The sequence below is a fragment of the Ammodytes marinus genome (genome assembly GCF_949987685.1).
Source record: "Ammodytes marinus genome assembly, chromosome: 5".
NCBI lineage: Eukaryota > Metazoa > Chordata > Actinopteri > Uranoscopiformes > Ammodytidae > Ammodytes > Ammodytes marinus.
This window is the reverse complement of record NC_137234.1, coordinates 11,577,589-11,599,939: the sequence shown is the minus strand read 5'-3', so window position 1 is coordinate 11,599,939 and position 22,351 is coordinate 11,577,589. Positions and strand designations below refer to the sequence as shown.

Sequence of the window (22,351 nt, the reverse complement as noted above, 5' to 3'; positions counted from 1 at the left end):
GACTGACTGACTGTGTGTGTGTGTGCGTGCGTGCGTGCGTGCATGTGTGCGTGCATGCATGCATGTATCCTGCTATGATTATGAGTGCACTGGGCAACCGAGGACATCTGTGTGTGCATGGCCAACTCAGGGATACAAATAGAGCTGTAAAAAACCATTAGGGAAAAGGGTCTATTGTCTAACCCTTCAGAATTCTTTCGCTTTAACTAAACAAAGCAGACCTTGGGCCAGGTATTCCTAAGATGAATCAATGTGTCACGATTCATTACATCAAAGCCAGTCATAGTAGACTGTGACTCATATACCACACAACATGTCCCCCATTGAAGAAGCAGAGAGGCTTAACAATGACTGAATTGAAGTCTGAAAAACAAGATCCCACCTCTGCAGAGATGCGTCTGTTCCCTCTGTTCCTCAGGCAAACACCCGTGGGCGACTGCACCTCATCGGAGGAAGTCCCCGACGCCTGGTCACTCTCGCCGTCTGAGCCCATCTTTAGGTTCTCGTGCACGATATCTGGAGTCACCAAGGACACGGACACGGACACACACACACACGGAGAGAGAGAATGAGAGTGTGAGAGGCTGAGTTTGTCAGTGGTGGCGATAGGTCGGCGCTGATGACTTCAACAGGGAAGCAAAACACTCTCTTGGACACTTTTTTTTTACAAGCCCCTCTGTTCTTATCAAGCTCCCGGCTGTGTCGAGCAGAGGACAGGACACACACACACACACACACACACACACAAGAAGAAGTATGTTAGGTTTAATAAGTTTGACTGATAGATTAAAAGTTGTTTCATTGCCACCAGGCCTTCCAAGACAAATCCATACATAATTTTTCCTTGGCCTGCCTTTTCTCCAGGTTTTATGTTTACATTAAGGTAATGTTGTGAATTTAAATATTGAGTCTGGTTTGAGAATCCAAGCTGCTGCTGGTTTGCTGTACGTGTTCAGAGTCGTTGTTTTTATAATAAATTTTTTAGGAAGAGACATATCATTTGACTGAATGTAACAATGAAAGGATTGCACTGATATTTCTGTGTGTCTGCACAAAAAAAATGCCTTGAGCAACGTTTTTTTGTTTGTTGGAGCACCTGTTTTTCGTGTGTGTGTGTGTGTGTGTGTGTGAGAGAGAGGGTGTGTGTGTGTGTGAGAGTGTCCGTTAGAGAGAGAGAGTGAGTGAGTGAGTGAGTGAGTGAGTGAGTGAGTGAGTGAGTGAGTGAGTGAGTGAGTGAGTGAGTGAGTGAGTGAGTGAGTGAGTGAGTGAGTGAGTGAGTGAGTGAGTGAGTGAGTGAGTGAGTGAGTGAGTGAGTGAGTGAGTGAGTGAGTCTCACCAAGGCGACTGCCGTTGCGAGGCATGACCAGAGAGCCCAGGCCTCCTCCTCCTCCGATGACGCTCTGCGGCCGTCTTAGCGGAGGCTTCTTGAAGGAGCCTGTGTACTGGTGGAGGAAGGAGTGGACACTGTGGGCCGACGGAGGACGACCATTCCTCACTATGGGCTCTGGGGAAGAAGACACAAAACAATGTTTAAGCATACGGGCCTAAATGTGATTGAATGTAACTTGTAACAAACACTGAATTTTATAAATTAAATTAACGAAGAAACTTATAGCTGCTACGAGAAACATTTCAATATTTCTGAAACAAGCAAATTTTTCCTCCGATGATCATAAATGACATTAAACACCAAATGAGATCATCAGTGCAAAGAACGCTATTTTTATATAGTTTTTCTCAATGCCTTTGTCATAGGTACGCTCACCCATGAACAACTGCTGGCCTAGTAAAAACACTACCGCTTTTGTCCTAAGGGGGTGAAAGAATTAACACAAACTGAGAGTTCCTCAGAGCACCTTTGGGTTAATATTTAAAGTTTACAATATGCACAGCAGTGAATACCTTTTGTCTCCCTCATAGTTTTCAGGTCCACCTCCTCTCTAAAGACGTCAGTATGGTCCTCTGACAATTTCTGTAACTTTTCCAAAACTATTTATCCAACCTTCACACCCACTTTGTGACATGATTGGCTGGGTTTGCCTAATCGAGAAAGTGTGTTCTTTCCAAACAGCTAAACCCTTTTGCACTTTGGGACAATGTGTTATTTGTATTATTCGGACTACTTCATTTTCAGCATAACATGCCCCCAAAACAAATTAACAGGTCAATGACTAGACACTAGGAGGTGATAAAAGGTCTATCACTTTTTTAATCAAAATATGATTTATTTCATACTTTTCTGTCTTTTATTATTTATAAAAAAATGTTTAAATGTTTCGCACTATAGCTATTATGATTCTTTTTACACTGTTTTTGGATTTACTAAATCTCAGTAAGCGTCATTCAAAATGTAGTTGGCTGAAAGTGTATTAACCTAAATTATATTTAAAAAAGGTAGAGTATTTTATAGAGTAGACTTTCCTAGCTAACTGACAAAAGAGTGCTCTGATCCACAATCTATACATCACTGTTTAAAGAGCATAACATCAGACTGCATAAAATAATCGCTGTTACATAAGCGGTTTTAACTCATAATCTACAAATGCATAGATGTACACGTAATATCACTGTTGTGTGACTTAGTAAAATACTCAAATGTACGCCATAAAAACACTATCCCACGTAAAGCGTGTTTCTATATATGGATTCTAACAAAATAAATTATTTATCATTAAAACGGAGAAACAAAAGATGCGGAACAGAGCAAGACTGATGTTCGAGAACAAAAGGCGTGCCAACATCCAACATTCTACAGAGAAATGAAGACAATACAATCTAAGGAACTGATTATTTCTAACACAATCGCTTAAACAAATTTATTGTGTAGGGTAAAATTTACTGCATTTGAATTTGTTAAATAAAGTTTAAAAAAGAGAATTTTAGATATTATTTTTTAAACTAAAACAATTATACATCCAAATAATGTTACCTCTAACCCAATGTAATTCGGTCCAGTCTAATCTTAATTTGCTACAGCCTCTCACTGAAACCAGGGCTACCTGATCGTAAACAGAGATGGTGAAGTTACACCGGGGTCCATTTCCCAGTGTAACTATCAGCCAATGTCAAAAAAAAGCAGAGAAGGGAGAGAGTCTAGCACCTCAACACAATACAATGTCTTGCAGTCTCAGCAGTGTATTTTGGCCTGAGAAAAGGGTCTACGGTCTACAAAGGAGCATTCATCTAAAAGCGAGAATGGAGCCGACAGGGGTGAAAGATTTATCATGTATTGAGTAACACCAACTAAAACACCAACTGTGACTGTGAGGAGAAAATGGAGCCCCAGAGAAACGGGCAGTTTAGCAGACAGCCAGAGAGGAAAACAGTCGGGCGAGACCTTAAGGCCAGGACACACCAGTCCGACTACCCGAAAATGGTGACTGCCGATTCAGGGAGCTCCAGTCTTCCCGTCGCGGCCGAAAAAGTGCAAAGAACACACCAAACCGACTGTTGCCTCTCCGTACGCTCTGCGCTTGCGCGGGACGTAATGTCTCCATAACAGCAGGCGGCGCTAATCTGTATTGTGGCCCGAAAAAATACGGAAGCCGGAAATGATGGGACGGCTCTCTAGACCATAAACATATGCTGTGTCTGAAATCGCGCACTTCTGTACTTACACTTACTTTTTTGAGTGCACTTTGTGCAAAACCGGAGAGTGTGCCAAAATGCAGTGCACTGTAAGTTCGTCGGTCGTGCACTCAAAACGGTCTAAAACTTGAGTGTGGAGCGATGGACACTTTCCACACTCAACGGCCGCCATCTTGCCTACGTAACGGAGAGGACGGGACATTAAAATCAAAATAGACGAGCTTGAAGCAACCATGGAGACAGACGCGCTCTACAAAAGTTAAATTACACATTGTTTTTGTTTTTCCGCGATTGTATTTCCTGTTTTGGCTATCGGTAACACAAGCAGAAAAAAATACCACCGAAGAAGTACCGTCAAAATGCAAAGTCATTTCCGGCAGGTGTGCGACAGCAGTTGGGACAGTGCACTGTAGAAATGAGAGCACTGCGTCTATAAGTAAGTGTACTGTAGGGATAATAAAGTGCACTTAATGTAAGTGCACTTACCTAAGTGTGCGATTTCAGACACAGCAATAGATAGAAATACGTATTTATATTTATGGACCATAAAGAGCACCATTTTTAGCAAAGAGTGTCGAGTATGGTGTCGAGCAGTCAACAAGGGTTGATGCATGTGAGTACTCGCTGAACGAAAGAAACAAACACATTAAAACGATGGCTAACTGTTGTTAGCCGTTTGTGCTACCCGCCTCACTTCCGGGCTTCACTGATTCGCTAGCCCTCCACAAATGAAATTGCTCAAACTGAAAGACTGTCCGCCGCCGATTGAACATGTTCAATCGGCTCAAAAGAAGCCCGACGACATTTACGACCGATTTCACGGCACACACCAAACAGATTCATGTCTCTGTCCCCTCGAAACTCTACGGCGGCGATTATCGGGCCGGTGTGTCCTGGCCTTTAGGCAACAGTTTGAGAGGAGGTTATGGAGCAGGTACATTAGTTTGTGTCTGTGAATACGGGCTCAGAGACAAAGATGTTTTTAGCTGTTAATGACTTTTTTTTACGTGCTTCGATGCATAAATATTATGGAACACTTTGCACTCTCTCAATTAGCCGAAAAAAGAAATGTAGAGAAGTATTTTTACAATTTCTCAATTTATTTTATGATAAAGCCTACATTGTTATTGGAACATTTATCTGTATTTTCTAGGCATGGCATGCTATGAAAATATCATGTCAAGTATTATCCTTGCCAAAATAATAGCAATTCACAATATTAGTCATATTTCTTATTGCATCGTATATAATTATTTTATGAAAAAAGTGTCCTCATATTTTTGAATGATAATAATATAGTAATTTTGGAGCTTTTTTGGGGATGGCCTGCTATTCCCACATTGACATGTATTTTCATCAATGGATAAAATCAACCCTACTCATTGTTAATGTTTTTTTGCCAACACTTTATATTTTTGTTTCAGTCACTGAAGTCTTGCTGGCCTCAATAGACATTTATTTTGGACTGGATAACATCTGACTGAATGTGCTTTCCTTCACTGAGACTTGTCATCCACACGATTAGATAAATGCAACCCTGACTCACTGGGCTGTCGCCAACCATTGGCCCTGATCTTCAAGCTGGAAAAAAACATTGCAACTGTTCTGTCAAGTGAAGCTTAAACTTAAATCAACCCCGAGGCAGAAAAATAAGTCATGTAGTTGCTTTGTCATGTTTCATTTTAGATCTACAATGTCCACCATACATAGTTAACAAGATTCATGAACTTTGAAAGGAAGAAAACCACGTTCCCATCTCAACCTATCCCTATATTTCTGATTCTTTCTGACACATCTTAGTTCATATTTTAGACTTACATGTTATTGCAAAAATGAAGCTCACAAGATTCAGACTGCCATTTCAGGTCTGCGTCAGAGTACTGTGTGTGTGCATGTGCATGTGTGTGTACGTGCGCAGAAGAACACAGATTTCCCTACGTAACAGTTTTGTCTGCATGGATGTATCTTGTGTTTTCAATATACAAACAGCGACACAACATACAACAACATTATTAAACACAGAATGAGCCATTTCCTAGATTTCCCATGAAACAAGAAAATGTACAAAGCCCCGATGTAACCTCAGGTCCTTATGCCACTTCTCCCTGATCTCCCTTCAGCTGCTGTTGCTGCTGGCCTGAGTTAGAAGTGTTATATAATCAGATCAGGACCAGAATGTGTTCCCCAATCACTGCGTTCAGATCTCATGTCATCCGGCTACTCCATTCTGTCTCCTCTCTACCCTACTCACTGTTATACAGGAGGCAAAAATCCCCTCACGCCAGCTCTCTCTCACACACACACACACACACACACACACACACACACACACACACACACACACACACACACACACACACACACACACACACACACACACACACACACACACACACACACAGAACACTCTGGCCAAACCTGGTGTTAATCACTATACAAAAAGCTCTTTACAAAGCCCAGTTAGTTCTCAGAGGGCGGTGGGGAAGGGGGGGGGGGGGGAGTGGTGGCTCGGACTTGGACTATCTGATTGATTGAAGAAGGGGAACAACTTTTCTTTAGGACAAAAGGCAAGAGAGGAAAACTAAGTACAGGCCTGAAAGCCGATTAGGAGGAGGAGGGGGCTGGAGTTGTTTAAAGAGAAGAACGAAGAAGAGCTGAAAGATGCACATTTAAAAAAAAGAAAAAAAGTGGGAAAATACATCAAGATGCCTGACTGGTTTCACCAAGTCATCCAAGTTGCCTTGGCAATGTCATGGAAACTCTAAAATGTTTCCAGATCCTTAGCGCCATAGCAACTACAAGTTAGCACACTAAGGCATGCCGCCCCCCGCCTCCTCGCTCCCTGCAGATTTAGTGACTATCAGCAGAGATAAGCCATTGTGCCACTTCGCTTATATTTTGACGCCTTGAAGGCCGCAGCCTCCAGCTGGATCTAATGATGAAAGCGACCAGAGTGTCTGCCAGTGAGGAACACAGTGTGTCTACAGTACAGTAAATAAATAGTCATGTCACACAGGCTGACTATTGTCAATGAAGATTTGTCAAAAATAAAAAAAGATTTTAAATAAATTAAAAGGGGAAGGATTTGTCTGTAAATGTCATATTCGCTTTACGGATTTCCAAGGCTAAGGTGTAGCCTAAATAAAAAGCTTTAGGACAAAAGTGAACCACGACTCCCAAGGTGCTTTTCTGAAAATAATAACCAATCGTCAAGCTTACTGCAAGCTGGGCTAAAGATATATAGTATAGATGATAGTGTTGGATACAAAGATACGGACTCAGCTTTAGATAGGGGTGCTAAATGTTGCCACTGTTATTATGGCTGTCAGCCCCAGAGCAGTATGGGACTAGCCCTGGTCTGTTCCACCCTGGATTTGTCTTGCTCATGACTTGGTCGCGATTGGGTGGTCTTGACAAAAGTACTTAATCATATTGTTAAAGCAATTACGGAACACCTACATCAACAATAAATGTATAGGTATGTAGTGGGTGACACATCTAAAATGATCTCTATCACTTTATATGCAATTTCATATTGCATTATTTTTTATATAAAATAACAAAGTACATTTACTTAGAGAACCCGAAAACTCCAGCCTGCCAGCACAAACTTTGTTGAAATCCTATGAAGATCCAAAATGGCCATAAAGCAGCTCTGCTTTTCCCAAAAGGCCTGATACACTCAGAGATTATATATATATATATATATATGGTATGTTTGGTATGTATACCATCGCCATATCATCAAACTTTATATGAAATTCCCCCTACCCTAATGTCTTTAACAGAGAGATAGAGCCAGTGATATTACAGATGTCATGTCGGGACCGGCTTTTGTTTCAAGTCGTGTGGTTGATTATCTTCTCCTCAGTTGCAACACCAGCTGTGACTCATGGATGTCGAAACTGTTTTGCATGCCAAATTGATGATGAAATAACAAAACAACAAACAGGTAGAAATTCTTCTCAACTGTTCTTAAGTTATCCAGGAAATCCCCTTCGTACCATACTCAAAAAATACCTCTGGAGATGGCGACTCGTCCCACTTTTGTAACTCGGAACACATCAATATATATATATATTAAAAAACAGCTTTTTTCTAAAACGTACCGCTGTCCTTCAGGCCGTTCTCCTCTATGGTCATCTGCTCAGCCAGCTCTGACAGAGACTCGTCGATGGTGTGGCTGCCTCGTAGCGTCTGAGAGAGACGCCGCTTGAACCGCTTCATCTTCTCCATGGAGCTCTCGGGAAGGGGAGGCCTAAGAGATATAAACATTTATTAAAAAATGATTAGCTAACAATGACATATGTGGAGCTGGGATTGTACCCGATGTAATGTGAGCATTAGAATAGATACAATTTGTTTTAGTTACAAGCAAATACTCCGGCTGTCTGTGCGAGCTGAGGTGTTGATGCGGGGCCCTGACAGTTCACTGATAAATTCTGTGAAATTTAAAACAACCTTTAATTTAATAAAAGAATACATCCCATCGTCATCCGCCCGCAGCCATGTTTCACAATGCCACATTAAGAGGAGAACCAAAACCATAAACACGTTGTTGTAACACACCAGGTAGCCGACTGGGCGAACAAGGACCAATCAGCACACTGACGTTAATTATGACTCAGCTCATTCAGGCATATTACTTTACATTCCTCCCCCCTGGGAAAACATGACAACTCGGTGAGAGATTCTTACGGGTGAGTTTAGAGCAGGCTACGCTCCCTGGCACAGCAGACTGTAAAAGCAAATCCTAAACCAGGGGGATTTGCTGCTGAATGGAGCAGGACGAGCCCGGGCCGCATCGGGTCCACATCACACATTCCAGCCGCATTTACTGTGTACATGAGAGCAACCGATTTTGAGAGCCGGAGCCGGAGACAGTGTGTGTGTGTGTGTGTGTGTGAGTGAGTGAGTGAGTGAGTGAGTGAGTGAGTGAGTGACTGAGTGAGTGAGTGAGTGAGTGAGTGAGTGAGTGAGTGAGTGAGTGAGTGAGTGAGTGAGTGAGTGAGTGAGTGAGTGAGTGAGTGAGTGAGTGAGTGAGTGAGTGAGTGAGTGAGTGAGTGAGTGAGTAAGAGAGAGAGAGAGCGCGAGAGAGAGCGAGAGAGAGAGAATGTGTGTGAGGAGTGGTTAAAGAATTCAAATTAATACAAAAGAGATCTGGGAAATTTTATGAATGAGCAGATTACTATCAGCCTCTCCCTGTGACCGTAAACGTAGAGATCATGACTCCTCCTTATTGCTGCTGCAGATCTGAACAAGTGTGTGACTTAGGCGATGATGAGTAAAGCCAGACATGATAACACATGAGTAGTGTGCAGCTCCTTGGGGCACGCTGCCTGTCAACTATATTGTCTAGTGACGGCCTTTCTGCCTTCCACATATCACTCATAACTTGGATTTTGAACTAAGGTGAAGGTGCTAGTACTTAACTCGGATCCAAATCATTTCAAATGATTTACTTTACTGTTGGAGGAAATGTTAGCAGAACGGGGTATGGCTTAAACAAAGTCTGCCCACTAAATGTTCATGATATGAATGAAGTCATTCTCAAAAGGTTTTTATGCTTGCTGTCATTTGTCTTCCTGTTCATACTAGCCACGGAGAGATCGCTTCCAAAAGTAATTTCCTTTGATTGATTAGGGCCAGCCCCATTGTCTGTCAAGTAAAAGATGCATTCAAAGTTCAGCAAATAAGAAAATATGAGGTTTTGGCAGTGAAAAATAAGTGGGGATCTTCCAAAGTTTAAGACTTTTTTTTTTATGAAATTCCCTCTTGGTGCGTCCCCAGGTCACAGTGTTTTCCGGTTTAACTGTGGTGCAGGAATTGCAATTACGGACGCATAATTGTGAACTCAAAAGGCAATGATTTGGGCAGATACAATTTAACAAGCGTGACCTAGACTTGTGAAGCATATAATATTCAGCTAAGCTTAAGAGTGAACGTTTTGCACGGAACAAGAACTGTTTCCAATCACTTTCATTAGAAAATGAGAATGTGACATTTGTTTTGAAACATACTTAGAATCATGTGAACCAAGCCAAGATTTTCCCTTTACTTCAACTCTTTTACCCTGAACATTGTGGACAGGACACATGATTACAGCATGATTATATAATTAGTCTCAAAATAGGGCCGCTACTAGCAATATTTTTCATTATGAAATCAGCGGTCAATTATTCCTTCCAGCTAGTCTAAAGTGTCATATAGTTGTGAAAAATACAAACATTTTAAGTTCCCATGCAGACCCCAAGGCCATTTCTCCAAATTGCCTGTTTCTGACGAACCAGCAGTTCACAGCCAAATATATTCATTCCACGACAACCTGAAACCGAAAAAGCCAAACATCCTTACATTGGAGAAGCTTGAAACAAAGAATATTTGGCATTTGGCAGATCATCAGAAGTGCTGTGGATTGCAGTCGAGACTTGGAGAAGCATCAGCCCAAATTGGCGAAGGAGTTACTGTACGATGTAGTGCCTTGGTGGCCGAGTGGTAACTTACCATGCATGCCACATTACCCCAACATTGCTGGTTCGAATCGGCACGACAACCTTGATGTCATTCCCCTTGTTTCCTGTCTGCCTCCTCTTTGTACAACTGTCCAATAAATGGTGAAAGTGCCCCATAAATATCTTTAAAGGAAAAAGTTACAATAAAGCATTCCAAAAATATGACAACAGCAGCAACCAAGGTTTAAACATGGTGCCTTCCTTGATTCAAAGCTTTCGTTTCACATGAATAACCATAAATAGCCCATGAGCATCTGTTTGTGAAGATACATCATCTGCTGTGAGAATAGACCACACAGATACAGCCACGGATTTTGCAAAGTTTGCACACAGAGCTTTAAGAGCCTGCCACTATTCCCTCCACACAGCCGACAGCAGCAACAGTCTGTCTGAACTGGGCCTTTGGCCAAAGCATACTAAGACAAAGACAAAGTGTTAAAATGCAGATTGCGAGCACTTAAAACTACACAAGCACACTTCATATTTTCACAGCTTTGGATGTAGCTAAAAGTCTGAGCCTGAATACCTCAAAATTGTCTAACAGTGACAGTAAAAAGCCTCCAGGGGGTTCAGTCCTGCTGGTTGAGCGGGTTTAGGATGAGCATTATGCGGCTGAAACATTCTTGCCAGAAATCTTTGTTACGTTACTTCCTCTCTTTCTCCCTATTATATCATCATCGTATTATGAAATTAAGGCAAACAGAATAATATCCAGCAGGCTCATAGTTACAGACCAAGCTTTAAATATACAATAGATTTTATAATCGACAATTTGACAAATCACATTTTATGGTGATCAAACAAACTTGGCAAACTGTTGCTTAATTACACATCAAGCTGTTACAGGACATCAGCATTAGCTTTTATTTGAGGTTGTGTTAGTCTGCCTTGCAGCTTCAGGTCCAATGTTTCCCCTCTTTTACCTCTGTCCTTGGTCTCTACCAACTCCTGAGAGAAAGATCTGTCTCTTAAGCAGCTAAATGCTTCACTGTGTTCATTCTGATATAACTCTATTATTCTCAACCAACGAAATCACCATAATGTGTTTACAATCACTGGGTAAAGCTCAAATCAGGATTACCTTGGCACCAAATTGGGATCAACTAACAAAGGCAACTCACTGCTGGTTTTGGAAGTTAACCTCTCTTCCGTTTCCATGAATATATCCAGAATCCCCTCTTGTGTAGAACGGTATTGGCGTTTTTTGAGAACAGACGTTATAGAAATGGTATATTTTTTATACAGAAGCCGCCATGTTGCACTGCCATGTTTATACAGAACAGAATGGACAAACTAAACCGCCTTACGCGTTTTGATCAATTGTGTGGTGTCCGCCGGAAATGCAGCTGTGGGAAGATGAAGTGTATAAAGGGGATCATATGAGAGGGAACATTAACCTCATATAATATAAATAACCGGTATATGGCTTTATATCTAGCACACTCTTGATACAAATCACTCCGTGGATGTTCCGTGGACAGTTATTGGCAGCAGTGGCGAGGAGGGGGCAGTCAGTCTACTGTGCCCCCGTATCCGCTGGCCCACGTTCCAGCTCTGGGATCGAGTGCTGAGCTTTGGACATGATCCCTGTTTTTGAAGCCTCATGCCCGCTCCCCTAAGTAGGCCGGTCTGAGCTCCAATGTGGGGAGGATGAGGTGGAGGGCGGGGGGGGGGGGGATGTTGAGTGAGCCGAGGGGTCCGAGTGCTGCGCTGATTCGGGATTTGTTTCCACGGCAACCCCTGCTGCTTTTTTTCCATGTTGAAAATGCAGAGCACGACAGGAGACTGCATGCATGCCGATTTTCCGTCTCCCTCCATTTCACACAACAACCCCCAACCCCCCCCCCCCCCTCCCCTCAAACTAAATCTATGTTTTGATCTCCAAGCCATCAACACGCACCATAACGTGACTCTCGCCTCACAGACAATCTCTGACATGTCCAGCTGGATGCTAAATTGCTTTTTGCCTTCCTGTTTTTCCTTGCAGTACAGTCTGCAGCATATACGGGGGTGAAACTGGGGAAACAGGAGGGGGGTTGAGGCGTTATGGATGCTGCAGTGGTGACAATAGACATATGCTTCATATGGATTTTGTCCTACAACGACGGCTCTAATCATGAACAGAGGGCCAATAAAAAAGGGGAAGGCCAGACTTCCTGCTGTGAGGGAACACCACCCCCCACGACAGCCCCTGTAAAGCCAGACTGGAGCTCTGCATGCCAACATCCCCGCAGGAGACTCTGAGCGATTGTCCCAATTGTGCTACACCAAACCACTCACACCATGGTCACAGTCACTGCCACCACGGGCTGATTGTCGTCGGTACCACCCGCAGAAACAGGAAGAGGAAAGGCAAGGTCGCAACCCCTCTATGACCCCTATAGGGTTCAATCAACCACCTAACGTCACTGCCTTCAGGAGACCAGGGGGCCTAGAAAACGCCTCTCCCCCCATGGCTGCCTTGCTTACAGAGGATGGCAGAGAACAAGTGTGACTGTGTTGGCATGATTCACGGGGTGAGCTCAGCCCCTGCTTTTCTAAAGAGCAGCCTTTTCTCATCCCCGGCCAAGACAATGAGGACATGAGTGAAGGAGCTGGCTCCATTATGGGGAATTTATATAAAGGCTGCATTGTGCACGGTAGAAAGTAGTCTTTTTTTCAGGAGACGCAGGAGGTAGAGTGCTGTGCTGCGTACTGCTGAGCTGAGCATGACAACCAGGCGGGGAGGCATGCTTCCCACAATGCAGCAGGTGAGCAGCTTTACTGCTACAGTAAGATCTTAATGAACTAAACCAGAGCCAGGTTCACCATTGCTCCCAGCATATTAAAGGCGGAATCAGCAATTCTGGAGAACGCTTGTTGTCACAATCCCTTTTTGTCTAAATCAGTGAATATCTCCTCACGATCCGCTACCTGTTCGTACTGTGTGTGTGCTGAAAAAAAATCTGATTTTAATACACAGCCTAGACTCTGTAAACGTTTATGTCAACAAAACAATTGGGGCCCACCATAGGTAGCAAGCAACAAGCCCGTTTACAAAGGCTAGGTTGTGTATTAACACCAGATTTGTTAGCGCACACACACACACACACAGTACGGTCAGGTAGCTGACTGTGAGCAGCAGATATTCACTGATTTTGGCAACAAGCATTCTCCAGAATCACTGACTGCACCTTTAACCTCCTTTCTTTGCTCTTCTCACTGACACGTTCATTCATCACGCTGTTTTCACCTGTGTGTGTGCAGGGCTGAGCGGTGCTGAAAGACAGGTCAGTGGTGATGTGTGGGTGTATTGGGAAACACAACAGTAGCTTCGGCCAGAGCCTATGGCCGAAGGAGGCCAGGCCCGACCAGTGACGCACAGCCACAGATCTCACGGGCAATAACATTCAACACCAGCTGATTAACACACGGCTGCCATGGTTATAGCAGTGAGTGAGTGACAGGCCTGCTCCTCCATAAGCTTTCTCTGTGGCCCGGCGCAACCCACAGTCAGACGTCAGAAGACCACGTTTATTATCGCAGGTTTGTAAGCTGCAGTTTAAAGAGATAGTGAGTTATAATATGATTTGGTAGGAACAGGAAGAAAGTTCAAATCTCTGTTTCCGTAATGTCTAATTGAATCTTTAGGATTCACCAATTTATTTTCCACTTAAAAGTATGTATATAATATTAAAATATGAATCCTGCAACACTTTTATATACTATATTACATTATATTATTATATTATATTATTATCAAGTTATTTTCCAGCCCAAATAACAAATATTTCATGGTTCAAGCTTTTGTTGTATTCAATTGTAACCAATTAAATATATTGGGGTGTTCTGGGATTTTGTGATGGGTATTTTCACAGTTTTTATAAGTTTTACATTCCAACAAACAATTCATCAAGAAAAATAATCATTGGACCATTAGCCGCTGCAGCCCTAAAAATACCAAATATCACAATGTTCTGAGCCCAAGGTCAAGTCTTGCAATCATTTGCTTTGTCCATAGCAGTCCAAGGTTTCCATATTTCCAACCATGTTTCACAGCACAGCGGAGGCCGGCAAACTAAGCCTTGAACAACTTAACCTTCAGGAAAAATCAATACATGCACTATTTCACAAAGCAAATGCCACACTTTTAATATCCTGTGGGAAACCCTGCATTCGAAAATCCAAGGCTATTGAATTTCGAAAAAAATAAAAGTGAGAAAGGGAAGAGAAATTCACATTTGAGAAACAGATAAAACATTTTATATTTGGCCTATGGGTATATGATAAATGACTAATTTAATCATTTCTTAAGTTAAAATTGCTGTAGCTACAATCGACTTCAGTAGTCTACTACCAATAGCTGTATTTTAACATTGCCCCATATGGCTTGATAAGTCATGTGACAACATTTGTCTAAAATATTATTATACCTAAAGACACAGTATAAACATTTCATTTAGAAGCTTAACCAATTTTGATTCATTCCCATTTTGTAGATATGTCAGGAATATTTTAACAACTTTGAAATCAAACAAGTTTAAATGAAATACTATACATCTGAGCACCACTTACACTGCATGTGATGACGCAGATTATGAATGGGGATGAAAGACCAGCATGAATTGCGACAGATAAGCCTTGTGGACCCAGCTGGGTTGACAGCAGGGATGCTGAGATCAACAGATAGGGGCTGATATTATCAGGCAGGCAGCAGGCTCGTGTCACTCCAAAATAATTGTTTTACTCCTCTTTGCAATCTAATATTTTGAAAACATCCCACATTTGTGTGGTTGGTATCCTTTGAGGATCAAATAAAACAATTTGTCATACTGGATCCTGGAAATCTTACAGCCATTAGATTTATTTCTCCCCATAGATACATATTTAGATATGTTGATAACCTCCATGTATTCTAGATAAAAAGGCAGCATGATTACAAAAGACATGGCTCATTATGGGGATAATCGGTGAGGTGGGGACTCATCTGATCTGAGTCAAGTCACCTGGCGTCCGTTTGTGAGCCGAGCATTAGCATCAGAGAGAGCAACAATTAGCATTCCCCTCCGTACGCGTCTGAACTCACCCCACCAGCAGGACACAAACACACACACACACACACACACACACACAAACACACACACCTGTTAGAAGGGGACGTCAGGTCTAGCTGCTATCTAACTTAAGGGCAGGCAGCAGGAGTGGGGGGGTTATCAGACTATCTGTTTCCATATCAAACTGCAAAGACAAACAGCTCCCAGTAGCCTTTGTGGTCATTTCAGACAGACTGCATGCCGGGCACAGTTGTGTGTTCTAGCAAACCCTGCGGAAAGTTATGGTGGTACCTTGTTTGTAACTGACTTTCTTTCTACAACAGCTGCATGAAACACAAGATTGTTTTGCAGTTAACCAGTAGTGGGTTGCTACTAGCAAATATTTTCTTTAGGGATTGATCTATTTTTATGTTATTATTGGATTAATCGTTTGGAGTCGAAGGTGTCTTAAAATGCCATGTTCTCTCCTACCAGCAGACTAACACACAAAAGATAGTTCACTCTTAAATGAAAAATAAAAAGCAGCAAAAACTTTTATTTCAGGTAATGGTTACAGAGAATGTTTGATGTGTTTGGTTGAAAAACTAGAAGAAAAGATTATCGATGATCAATTAGTTAGATGATTATGTATGACAGAGCCCAAGTTCACATTTCTTGTTTTATCCGACCAACAGTCTTAAAAACACAAACAAGTTCATTTTACTTCATTTCAAAAGGAGCCAATCCTCACATTCGAGGAATTAAAAGTGTATGTTGATCTTCAAGGGATGTATGGATTTGAATAAAGATAAACTGTTGTGGAAAACTCACTAAAGCTTTGAATGAAATGGAAAACGGATAATGCCCATTAAGAAGGAACCTGACATTTATTTTTAGCCTTTGAAATAGTGGTCTACCTTTTCAATCCCCGATTATAAAAAGAAACTACTGAGCCGAGGTACAGTTGGCCTAGGGGGTGTTTCTAAATTCAGCTAATTAAAAAACCAAACACCAAGATTTAACATGGTCTTTTATTACACCGGAGAGAACTTAATCTTGGACACACCCCTCAGCAAATCTCAAATATGCAGAGCTATGCTGGCTGCAATAACGTTGGTTGGGATGAAACTGTGCGCATGTCTGTGTCTGTGTGTGTCTGTTGCCATATAAAGACCAGACAAGTGTTTCGCGACAGCTCCGGCAAATCCTGCCAAGAGTGACGAGAAAAAAAGGGGCAATATTTGTCCCTCACCTGTTTCAGATATTAATACAGCAGATGACAAACCAGATATGTGGTGCAAGTCATTACTGAATGACTCGATCAAACGGGCCAGCTGGCTTGGGATCTTCCATCAGATGATCCCAGATTCAGACCGAGATAGAGAATCTGAGTGAGGAGGCGGCGGCCAAACTTGCAAGAAGTCAGCATTTGTCTTGTGGGGGTCAACTGCATGTGAGGGGTCTGTGCCGCATGCCTGGTGCCAGAGCTCTTGTGTTAATGCAGCACAGAAAAAGAGGAAGAGTTTGTATTCATGGCTATCTATAGGCAGGAGTGCTGCCTGCGACATAGCAGCTGCTCCCCAGAGAGCGGTGACACATTAACCTTCAGCCAGCTGTCTTGGCCATTCGCTTAAACATGAGCTCACACACCCAACACACAGTCAAAAGATGTCTTGACGAAACCTGTAAAATGTAATCACCTAGATAGTCTAGAAGTTGGCTTTGAAATGATTTTGTGTATCATTGCATGTCCAACAGAGAATGAATGTCTGGCACACAAAAAAAATATCTCCAATAAAGAACACACACACACACACACCCTGTACACATACTGGACCATCATCGGATCTGCACTGGGACCCGAGGGATCAGTCCTGCGTGGCTACAGCTGTTTCACGGTGGGTCAGGTTACCGTGCCACCACTATCCCCAAGGCCTTCACCAAGGGAACAACCCCACAACACACACAGCTCCCTGCAGGTACCCGCCTCAACACGAGCTGTTTTCAGCCCCAAACCGTAAGACACACACAACTCCTGAAGCTCCTGGATGATGCAAGTCTTGCAAGAAAAAGTTCAACAGCTTGTAACTTTCAAACTGAAAGCTGGTCACAGGAAATGAGAGCCGTCAGTGAATATACTGTGAATTGATAAGTCGGACTGGATATTGAATGCAAATATGTCTTTTTTTAGTACCAACTAAATGTTTCTGTATTAAAAGGTGGAGTCAGTGTCAGTTACAGAACCTAGGCTAACACCGATGTTTTTCAGCGCACTCACACTGTCACACACACACGTAGCAGAACGTGGGGAGATATTCACTGGTTTTGACAGAAAGTGATTCGGACAACAAGGGTTATCCAGAATCACTGACTCCATCTTTAAAGTATCAAAAACGATCAATAATTGGCACTGAATGCTTGCTTCTGTCCTTATTTTTGAAGATGAGGTTTCTGATTTATATCAGACTTTTGACTGCAGTTATGTTTAAGTCGTTTCTGCTCGGCTGGTTGACAACATTTAACATCAGAGAAATTTGGTTTGTCTTCATAAAGGATACATTTGCTAGGAAAATAGTCAGTGATCTTCCTCAAAGTAAAGTTGAGTTTTCGTACAGAAACTTCAGCTATTGTAACACAAAACAACATGATGATAATTATATAGGCCTATCACCAACTAAAGACCATCAGCATAATCAAATCATGGTATAATAGATCCTATAACTGAAATTATTAGGTCATGAATGGGCTGGAGGATCAAGAGAAAACTAATCAGAAACTGCTTCAAAGTGATAAAAATTTACTGGTTCAAACTTTCTGTGTGAATGTGATTATCTGCCTGTTTTCTTTGTCCCTTGAAGTAAATATTTGGAATTTCAACTTGGGCCAAAGGAAATTCAAATAGGCAGTTTTCAGAATAAAATAAAAAACTTTACAGCAATAAATAAATAAATCAGTTAATCTGCAAAGTTCGTATAATGAGGAGCAGCAATTATCTGACTGTTGTGGACATTTTTTCTTTCTCTAAATTGCAGTTTCATAGCAAGTAGTTTCACACAAATTAAGAGTTTGGTCCCATGCAAAGCAGAACAGTTGGTCATAGCTTTCAGATGTGAGTGTGTATTAGAAAAAGGCTGATATAGATATAGGTGTAGGGCCTATATATGTATTTATTTATTTGTTAATATTTGTCTAGGCTAACCACAAAGACTCCTGGGTGTCCTCACATTAAAAGGAACTTCCTCATCTGCTTGCCATGAGCAGGACTCCCTCCCCCTCATCATCCAGAACAATGATGTCTTCCTTTTGGACATCCTGCCAGCTTCTCTAACACACACACACCGAGGTTGTCTATCTCTATGGGAAGAAGTCATAAGTGCAGGAATTCGCTGAAAGCTGCCTCTTGTGTTTTGGAGATTCCTAGAAACTGGTGGCTCATCTTAAACTAGTGCCCCCTCCTTTCCTCTCCTGTCTGATGCAGGCTCCTGTCCAGGCCTCCCTACAACAGCTGAGACGGCTTAATGCTGCTAATACTGACCGTGTGAGAGTTCAGAGGCTGGTACAGTTTACGGTAGCTGTGTTTCGTTTCTAGTAGCTGTAGAGGAATTTGGACAGGACACCTCTGTAAATGGGGGTCAGTTGGTGTGTTTTGGCAACTACGCATGACGAAACATGCAGAGCGGCCAGCAAGCAAACCAGCTTTTTCTTTTTCTATAGGCTACCAAACCTCTTAGCCTACACATACAGTGACAAACAAGCAAATGAGTGTTTGTGTTGCTCTCTGTCATGAGGGGGCAGGAATGATAAAGCATTTAAAGTTGACTTTACCATTCATTTATTCTGCTAGCAGTTCAATTTGAGGTTTGTTTTGGTTAAAAAGCGGCCCATTCAGTCCCTTCTCAGTGGGACAAAGTGAAGAGCTAACACAACAAGCGGCTGCATTCATTGGAGGTAAACATTACTGCATTGTTGAGCCTGTTTTGTGTCCACGCAGCGGTGGTGGCGTGAACGTTCATGACCCGCGAGGTTTCAGCCGATTAAAATTCACACACACAAACAACACCGGATATTTTACTGGGGTAAAAGACTCAAGTCTCACCAGAAACGATGAACGTTGCTCCGACCGGAGTCCCCGACCTCGGAGCTTCTTCTCAGGCCGGATGCCGTGGTGTTTTTTTTCACCTCCGAGCGTTAAAAAGAAAGGGAAAAAAAACAGCACCGACTGCTTCTCCTTTGTGGTTTCCGTGTGGCGTTGGCGACTTTTATAGTCGTTACTGTCGCTTATTTCCGTCCGATAACATGGCGTTGCTCCTTTAAAAGGTTAAAGTTTCACTCCGGGTAAAGCAAATAGGAAGCGCCTCCTACGGTTCGTCCGTCGCAGAGACCATGGCAGTGTGTGAGGGACGCTGGTGATTACTCGTTGATCCGAGTGTGTCGGTCCTCATCCTGCTGACGCTGCCACCGCACGGCCGTGTCATCCAGGTGTAAACAGCAGGGAAACAGTGCCACCTATCGGCCTCAGAAAGGAAGCGCGGCGGTTAGTGTGGCAACACAGCGGCCCCTACTGGCCCCACAGGCTACTTCACAACCAACACACGAGTAAATACTTTATTGATCCCCAGTGTACTGGGGAATTCGGTTTCGTTACAGTGTATCCCAATTTAGAACGGAAGTAAACAGGGTGGGGTCCAAAACTCACGGTCCTCAAATTGTTGAGATGTATGATAGTGTTTCCTCAGTCGGCCTACCTGTTTTTATTCATTAATCTTAAACCTAAACCATGTTGCCCTGTGTGGGGATTGTGGGGGAGAGGAGGGTTACATTTTAATGTGTGAAAAGGTCTACAATAACTTTAAAGTCTGAGACCATATTTCAAGATTAAAGATCCGTTATTGTTACATCTCAATCAGCCTACAAGTATAAGTGAGTAAAATAAAAAATAGAAATGTGTCCCCTCCTAAATGCAGCGCCAAAAGAAGAAGAAAAGAAAAACACAGGTGTTATAATATTATAATGTTATAAAAAGTAAGATGAGTAAGAAAGATTAAGGGTTTTAAACTAGGCTTACTTGGTTTGCAACCAAATCTAAGCAAATGTATGGCATTGGCAAATATAACTCATCTACTTATACCCAGGAGTGAAACTAGGCCAAAGGAATTGGGGAGTGGGGTAAAAAAATACCAACATTTCACAGTGGATGACTAGAGGAGGGGGGAGTCTATTTATTGATGAGTAGGCTATAAGTTAGAGATTTATGTCAGTAACAGAGGGGTGTGTAATGAGGAAACAAGTTTACCTAGTGCTGGAATGTAGTGTAAAGTACATTTACTCAAGAAATGTAGTTTAACATGGGGCAAGATGCCAACACACGTTATTCAGCATGTGCCAAACAAATGTTTATTAATGTCTGTGTTATCTACATGCAGTTCTACTATTATATAATTATTATAATATATATATTTTCCTCCTCCTCCTTTCCTCTCTAACACAGACTCATAAACCCCTCCCTCAAGCTTCCTCTCACTACCCCTGAGCAACAATCCCTCTACCTCGGATTGCCCCGGTGAAACAGTTTAAACATTCAGTCTTTTCTGGGGCACAGCCAGAATTCAGGTGGGAAAGAAACTCTAGCAAACATAAAATCAGCATACTTTCCTGAAGGACTTCATGAAGAAGCAAAAGCAAGAGAGAGAGAGAGAGAGAGAGAGAGAGAGAGAGAGAGAGAGAGAGAGAGAGAGAGAGAGAGAGAGAGAGAGAGAGAGAGAGCGTGGCCTTGTTGAGGGGGCCTCTTTCAGCTAAATCTGACATTTGGCAATGAAAATTAAAAACCTCACTCCAGCTCTGGGCCTTGGTTGTTTTCTGACACTTTTTCTTTCCAAAAAAACCCGGCAGTGTTTGTGTTTTCTGTCATCTGTCATCCATCTCTTCTCTTGTAAGTGTATAGGTATTAACCAGGGACGTGGTGCATATTCAGCCTGCAGTCTTATTTCAATAGGGAGCCCAATACGTTTCCCTTTGTATGACTACAGACACAGGCCTTAAATGGCTCCTGATACTTGTCACACTTGACATAAGATAAACACTTGGCCCAGTTTCTGCTGCAGAAGGTTTACTTTAATTGCAGTAAAGTGAAAAAATAAGTGGTTAAAGGTGAAGTAAGCGATTTATTTATGTTAATATAAGTGTTAAATCGCTCTTTATTCATACAGTGATCACTTACATAATGTGCGCGTTTCATAAAGCCGATCTCTCAGTCAGCTGCTCTGCATGTAATCGGCAAATAAACTTTTCTGGGATCCCGAAAATAATATCCAATCACAAGAGAGAACGCTACAAACCGACACCCGTCTCACTCATGGTCTCACTGCCATGCACGCCAGAGCGACAGATGGGTGAATGTTTATGCGCCTACAATGGTGGAGCAGGTAAACATCCTTCCTAATGTCTGTTTTGATGGTTTTTATCATGTTTTATCACACTTAAGGATCTGAGATGATACTAGATAACTCGCTGCTTGAAGACCGCAGTGCATTAATGTGGTGACGTAGGGACGAGCGAGGGGACTGCCAACTGCAGTAACTGACAGGAAGTTTGCTAAAAGAACCATTCCACTTACAGCACCTTTAATGGATGATTGTATGAATGAATAAGTGAATGAATTGATGAATATTTTTATTTTCGTGTCTGGTCATTTGCATGACCCATGCCACATGGAATTTTACAGATGCATTAACAAACACCAAACCAAGTCTTCCGTTGTTTCATCTTCAGAAACGTCATCTTGAAGCTATTCTTAACTTTTATCGCCCCATGAAGAATTCTGAGTAACTACAACAACTCTGATGGTGCATCTTCATGAGGTTAGCGCATGGATTTTATACCTCCTGCTGTAGGTCCAGGTTTCTTCCTAGCAGTAGAATCAACAACTGAAACATGTTGTGGGCTTTTCTTGAGCTCTTGTGCCAGTGTCGGGGGTTGACACCAGTTTGTAAACGCTGCCATACTGAGAAATGTGTAGCGCTGATAGGCGTAATCAACTTTGCGTCAACTCATTGGCTTTAATGTAACCAACATTCATTTATATGAAACAGGGAATCAGTTTAAATCCTTCCATCACTTGGAAACTCTCTCTCCTGTTTGGTGGATCTTATCAAATGTGAAGGGCCCCTCCCTTTCTCCTTGTCCTCTGACAGCTTTCAATATTCCCCCAGGTCCCACCCCGCCTCTTACAGACTCACCTCT

At 42.3% G+C, this 22,351-nt stretch overlaps 1 protein-coding gene across 2 annotated transcripts in view; it reads right to left on the bottom strand.

Moving 5' to 3' along the window:
- Window positions 1-19,484, bottom strand: part of LOC307250874 (cyclin-dependent kinase 17-like) — a 34,044-nt gene extending 14,560 nt beyond the window's left edge. The window contains exons 1-4 of one of the 2 annotated variants that reach the window (XM_080028137.1): window positions 19,209-19,484; window positions 7,698-7,846; window positions 1,337-1,504; window positions 383-516 (exon numbers count right to left, since the gene is read on the bottom strand). In XM_080028137.1, the coding sequence (XP_079884263.1) occupies window positions 383-516; window positions 1,337-1,504; window positions 7,698-7,824 (429 nt within the window). In that variant the 5' untranslated portion in view covers window positions 7,825-7,846; window positions 19,209-19,484. Of the gene's footprint in view, window positions 1-382; window positions 517-1,336; window positions 1,505-7,697; window positions 7,847-7,960; window positions 8,016-19,208 lie in introns of those variants that run through there. The other variant, XM_080028138.1, reaches the window with a different exon arrangement.
- Between the last annotated feature and the right edge of the window lie 2,867 nt (window positions 19,485-22,351).